Below are 6,493 nucleotides of genomic sequence, written 5' to 3'. Positions count from 1 at the left end.
CATTGTGTCAAATCTTCATCTGAAAAGTAACTAAAGCTGTCAAATAAATGTAGTGGAGTAGAAAGTATAATATTTTCCTCTGAGATGTAGTGGAGTGGAAGTATAAAGTAGCATCAAATGGAAATACTCAAGTAAAGTAGAAGTACTTCAACATCGTAAATAACTACAGTACTTGAGTAAATATTCTTAGTTAAATTGAGTGATGAGTTGTACTGTTTCATTCTATTCATAAACAAATTACAGGCATTGAATTGTAGGTCACAACCACTGACCAATCAGGTGCTGCTTTGTTCGGGCTTCGTCCAATAGCATGTGAGCTTGTAAGATTACAACAGAGAGCAACAAGAAGTTTCCAAAATGGGGCTTGAAAGTACTATGGTCTGGTAAGAACTCCAAGAATCTCTTTTTAATATAGTTGCTGATTTGTAAACGGCTCGTATTAAGACATGACAGATGATTACGCATTTAGGTAGTTCAAGAAACTGGATTTGGTGCAAATGTCTTCGTCAACTGGGCAAAATAAATGACAGTCAACCGTTAGCCGGCTAACGCAGCGTCGACCGGCTGAGTCATTGTCGCTAAAGTTAGCTTAATTAGCTATTTTAATAAAGTATATATGTAGATATAGCATATACGACCACTTTAATGAAGATTGTTATTTATATTTAAGTGCTTTATATCGAAATCATCAACTGACAACCTTGGTTATTTTGTTTCTAGCATAGACATACTCGTCATCATTTGCTAATGTTAGCAAGCCGTGCTAACCTTGTTTCATAATATAACGCCACATATATAACTAGTTATCATGGTGTTACCTCCTCGATGAACACGGTAGAACTTTCCACGGTGGAGGTGAAGGTTGAAATGTCTGGTTAATATAAACTATTTAACGTTAAAACGTGTAATAAAGGTCTTGGCTGACTTGGAAATGAGATGTCAGCTGCTAACGTTAGCTGGTTAGCAAGTGGAGCATCAGAAACACGTTTAAATGATATTTTCCTCACAGTGTGGACAACAGTGAATACATGAGAAATGGGGACTTTCTACCCACAAGGCTACAGGCTCAACAAGATGCTGTCAACATTGTCTGCCACTCCAAAACACGCAGCAACCCAGAAAACAATGTGGGCCTCATCACAATGGCAAAGTAAGCTTTTCTTTCCTTAAAGGACGGGTTCACAGTTTTTCCAAACTGTCTTAAAACAACAGTCAAGTGCCCAAATGAGCATTGAAATATGTTTTTCTCGCCATAATTATTCCTCCCGTTCATACTGACCATTAGAAGATCCCCTCATAATGCACTTACAATGTAAGGGATGGGGACCAAAATCCACAAGCCTCCTTCTGTGCAAAAATGTATTTAAAAGTTTATTTGAAGCCAATATGAAGCTTCAGCTGTCCAAATTGGTCAAATAGATATCTGTCAACTTTACAGTCTTTTAGTGCTAAAATCCCTCTTTGTTACTGAACTTCCTCCGCAGCTCAACAGGGAAACACTGTCAGAGGAAGCACAAAGAGGGAATTTTATGCTAAAAGGACTTTAAATGTGACAGATATCCATTTGATATGACTAACTCAGACTACTGAAGCATCATATAAGCTTAAGATAAACTTTTAAATGCAAAAAAAAAAATGACTGTGGGGACACACTGGATTTTGGCCCCCATCACTTACATTGAAAGAGCATTTGAAGGGGATCTTTTAATAGCCAGTATAAACAGGAGGAGTTATTATAAGGAAAACCTCTTTCAGTGTTCATTTGAGTACCTGAAAGCAGAACAGAACGTAATTTTGATACTAATACTTGATTATCACTATAATACTTACCTATAGTTTGTCCTTTCATAGCGCACTTACTTTCTTTCACATTGTTATTTGTTGAGGGATGGCAGTGGATTATTTACTGTTTCTTGAATGCTTCCTTTATGTTTTTATGTAGTAACTGTGAGGTCCTGACCACACTGACACCAGATACTGGCCGCATCCTGTCCAAACTCCACGCTGTCCAGCCCAGAGGAAAGATCTGCTTCTGCACAGGCATTAGAGTGGCTCATGTGTGTAGCTTTTGATGTTTGTGATTTTAGTCCATCATTTCAAATGTAAAAGTAGGGCTGTACCTAGTAATTATGTGACTCTGCTGTCTGCAGCAGCACTGATATTTTTGTTTTCCCTGTGTAGCTGGCCCTGAAGCACCGACAAGGAAAAAACCACAAGATGAGGATCATTGCCTTTGTTGGGAGTCCTGTGGAGGATAATGAGAAAGATGTGAGTTAGAAGTCTTCTGTCACATTTTGTGCTAATCTCTCAGGAGGGAAATGTGTTTTCCCAACAGATTATAATCTCTGTGTCTCTTTCTTCTTGCTCCTGCAGCTTGTTAAATTGGCTAAGCGCTTGAAAAAAGAAAAGGTGAATGTGGATATTATCAACTTTGGAGAAGAGGTGAGGAATTATTTCAAGGTTGATGCTTCATTTTATTATCATAAGGCTGAGTGTATATGTTTTCCTTAGAATATGTATTTTATTGTCATCTCCATATTTGACATGTCTTTCCATCAAAACAGTTTATCTTTTAATTGCTCTTACCCTTTATCTCCAAAATGTTTATCCAGGAGTTGAACACAGAGAAGCTGACTGCCTTCATAAACACTCTAAATGGAAAGGAGGGGACAGGCTCCCACCTGGTTACAGTCCCTCCAGGACCCAGTCTGGCTGATGCCCTGCTCTCCTCTCCCATCCTGGCTGGTGAGGGAGGCTCCATGGGTCTTGGTGCCAGTGACTTTGAGTTTGGTGTGGATCCCAGTGCTGACCCAGAGCTTGCCCTGGTAAGCAATATACTAGGACCAAGCAGTTCTATTTGTGAAGATGTGTTACATTTAGAGAGGTATTCACTGGGCCTTTTCAAACAAACTTGTTATGATAGCTCAAAAAAAACAAAATATGGCACATGTAGTAATCTGATCATAGTTCAAATAAACATGTTCATTAGCTTTCAGGGACCAGTCTTAGAAACCACTGACCCACATGTGGGAAGCAACATCTGCACACAATTAAGGAATTTGGGATTTTAATAGACTAATATCATTGCGACAAAGGTCTTTCACCCAATTCTAGTCACACAATAAAGTCAGATGTTTGGTCTAATGTGCAATGAAAGGGGAGGAATGTGAGAGAAAGTTTCAATTCTGGTATGCAGCTGCACTCTGTTTTCCTCTGTTATCTTCACACTATAACTTCAACATTCTCTCTGCACTCTGCAGAGACGGCTGAGACACAGACCCTCATGCTCTCTCTCCAAGTGCATGTCTTAAGAAACCCCATACTTTGATGAATGAGCAGACCAGACCTCTATTTGTCCATTTTAATATCACAATATTACAATTTATTTGACAGAGGTCTTTTATTAAGTAGATGACAACTATAGATGACTATGATCATCAGTCCGAGACTGAAAAAGACAGCCTGCTTTTCCCTCAAATTTTAAAATGCACTATTTGTACCAGTTCATTTGTTTGTAGCAGGTTTAGCAGCTTTTTTCATTGCACCATCCCATCATGTGGGATGGTGCAATAAATGTTGGCACCACCTAATCATTTTAGACCAACCTTTTTGCTACATGAGAGTTGGAGGAATATCTCTGGCATTGTTGCATATTGTACTCCCACTTGCGGGTGAAATGAGCCGTTTCTCATTTACTCTGATTTGTCTGAATCAAAATAATTGAAAAAAAGTTATGACTCTTGATGCCTTTTGCCTCATTTTCTAACTGTGCGGTTTGTGTGCGTCCACACTAGGCTTTGCGTGTATCAATGGAGGAGCAGCGACAGAGGCAGGAGGAAGAGGCCCGCAGAGCTGCTGCTGCTTCTGCGGCCGAGGCAGGCGTGCCCACACCCAGCGCTGATGGTAAGAGGAGGATACGTTTATGGATAATATCACCCTTGAGACAGTGCTGATAATATTAAGCTTTAGAATTTGGTGGAATGACACTTGTTGGTCCATTTCTTAGCTTTGGTTGATTTTTCTCACAGAATCAGAGGAGGCTTTATTAAAGATGTCGGTATCTCAGCCTGAGACCGGCGCAGCAGTGCTTCCTGACTTCAGCAGCATGACAGAGGAGGAGCAGATAGCCTACGCCATGCAGATGTCTCTCGCTGGAGGAGGTGAGTTTCACTGGATCATCATACATATATATGCTCTTTCTATAATTCATAGTTACTCTTACATTCTCTGGTGTGTGGGTTAAGATAATAAGTGATGATTTTTTTTCTATTTTGTGAACAGAGTATGGTGAGATGGACACAGGAGCTCCAATGGACACTGCAGAATCAGCCAAGGTGAGTCATCATGATGTTTTAAATTAAATTGTAAAGCAGTTGTTTATGGGTAGTTTTTTTTTGAGCACAGGGTGTGAAGTCATCGTGCCCTTGTGTATTTCAAATAGACTTGCAAAGAGGGATGAGTTATTTTGGGCATCCAGGGTCCTGGAAGATAAAGTCCTGTTCATTTTTCTGCTTCTGACAATGTTAAGTGACTTGGAGCACTTCCAACGCATGGATGGGCATAAAACCCTCCTGGTTGAATGATCAGTACCAAAAAACGAGCAACTGCATCAGAAAATATCTGGTTCTTTGTCTTAAAAGAAGTCAGTTACAATACTGTGTACGTAAAAACATAAAGAGGTGGTTTCAGAAAGAAACTTAAATCAGTTTTATATGCCGTTAAAGGGTAGCCAAAGATTACACTTTGAAGAATCCTGACATGAAGCAGATAAAATCAGTTTACTTTGACATTGTTGTGAATTTTGGATGACTTATTGCCAATTGCAGCAACACAGCATGTTTAAATTTTTCTACAGCTCTGATTCACACCTTTGTCTGGTTTCTTAATATCAACAGCTGCAGAGTCTCATGTGTGTCATAAAGCTATCTGCCAGACTCCTGTGTTTCTGTGTTGTGCAAACTGGAAGATATAATTTAGAAAACTACACATACAAGATGAGTTTTCATTGAACGGGCTGTGGGATCACACACAGAAAGTCTTTGTTGATCCCTCTTTCACACACTCACTTGACTGGGTGGTGTTAAATTGTCTTGAACTTTACAATGTAGATTTTTCCCACAATTTTAATCGTGGGAGATTTTATCTGCTTGTGTGTTGAGAGGAGGGTGTGTCGATCCATAAATGTTTTATCTATTCCAAGAGATGCCTTACCTTTTTTATCTTTTAATCTTCTTGGCAATGAAAATTCTTAACATTATCACAGCATCTAGTAGTGACTGCACAGCAGTGCCTCGAGAATAAATTCACACAAGGCGCAGTGAGAACTTGAAGGTATTGGATCTAAAAAGTCCTTTAAAGGTGCCCCGTGGAGTTTTCTTGTAAACAAACAGAAGTTATGTTTATGGTCGGTGTTTCTCACCAAAAAGCTTTGTGTGTATCTTTGAGACAATTTGCTTCCCCATAAAACATTGTTAAAGTAGATTTTAAAAATATTCAAAATCCTGCATTTACTACATGTGTTGCTGCGTTTCTCGGCACGTTACTGCCACCTGCAGATGAGAGGAACAGTGTGAAACCATTTGTAGGAATGTGTATCGTGTAGCACGTGCTCATGTGCATGTATAATACAAACAAAAAGGGGAACGACTCATACAAACATTGCCTCAGAACACTTGTAGTGGTCGGAAACACCAGACTACTTTTTTTTTTTAATCAAAAACTAGCAGCTGTGTTTGTGTGCAATGTCCATCCGGTAATTTGTGTTGTGTTTTCCTCATTAATGTACTAATCCATTGTTTCTCCTGTTGTTATTAACCAGGAGGAAGACGACTACGATGTAATGCAAGACCCAGAGTTCCTCCAGAGCGTGTTGGAGAACCTGCCCGGTGTCGACCCGAACAATGAGGCCATCCGCAACGCCATGGGCTCCCTGGCCTCCCAGACAGGAAACAAGCCAGACGGCAAAAAAGACGAAGAGAAGAAGAAATGAGATGAATGAGAGACTTCAGACATTGACTAGAAAAAAAAAGAACAATTGCAGACTAATGCAGGATTACTTTAATATACACAAAGATTGCTGATGCATCGTCTGACTGACAACCGAGCATGAGACAGCACTCTGACTTGTAATAATACCAACGTTTTCTGTCAGACACTCAAAAGCACCAACATAAAAGAAATGTAAAAAAACCTGAATATGACTATTGAGTGTCAAATCTGACAGCCCCAATTACACAAATTGATTTAATCTCTTTAAAATGTAATATGGATCTATTCTCCAACTACCTTGTGCGCTCTTTATCTTTCCTTTCTCTACATGGTATAATTACTGATTTACCTACCAGAAGGGCGAAGAATTTGTGATGACAGGCTCCTAAACGACACAGTTATCCACACTCCTGTCATGTTTTTGTGTTTTTTGCAATAAAAGCTATGTCTAAACATGGTGCCTTTTGACTGTTTTTGTTGCCCTCAGAGCCTTAATAATTGTTGA

General features: G+C 39.5%; 1 protein-coding gene across 1 annotated transcript; it reads left to right on the top strand.

The window, feature by feature from the left end:
* The first annotated feature begins 277 nt into the window (after nt 1-277).
* On the top strand, nt 278-6,441 carry LOC137198776 (26S proteasome non-ATPase regulatory subunit 4). Its single transcript, XM_067612726.1, has 10 exons — nt 278-383; nt 1,010-1,150; nt 1,943-2,057; nt 2,182-2,268; nt 2,374-2,442; nt 2,613-2,825; nt 3,795-3,903; nt 4,029-4,160; nt 4,282-4,334; nt 5,819-6,441. Exons 1-10 carry the CDS (start codon nt 358-360, stop codon nt 5,987-5,989), a joined length of 1,116 nt encoding a protein of 371 aa, XP_067468827.1. The 5' UTR covers nt 278-357; the 3' UTR covers nt 5,990-6,441.
* Nucleotides 6,442-6,493: the final 52 nt, after the last annotated feature.

This window comes from Thunnus thynnus, chromosome 15, assembly GCF_963924715.1.
Source record: "Thunnus thynnus chromosome 15, fThuThy2.1, whole genome shotgun sequence".
Lineage (NCBI taxonomy): Eukaryota > Metazoa > Chordata > Actinopteri > Scombriformes > Scombridae > Thunnus > Thunnus thynnus.
This window is presented reverse-complemented; position numbering and strand designations above follow the sequence as displayed.

Bases quoted from the DNA above. Each gene is read 5' to 3' on its own strand.
- LOC137198776 (XM_067612726.1), top strand. From the start codon at position 358: ATGGGGCTTGAAAGTACTATGGTCTG. The intron at 1,151-1,942 runs GTAAGCTTTTCT...GTTTTTATGTAG, and splicing joins GGCCTCATCACAATGGCAAA to TAACTGTGAGGTCCTGACCA. The intron at 2,269-2,373 runs GTGAGTTAGAAG...TTGCTCCTGCAG, and splicing joins TGGAGGATAATGAGAAAGAT to CTTGTTAAATTGGCTAAGCG.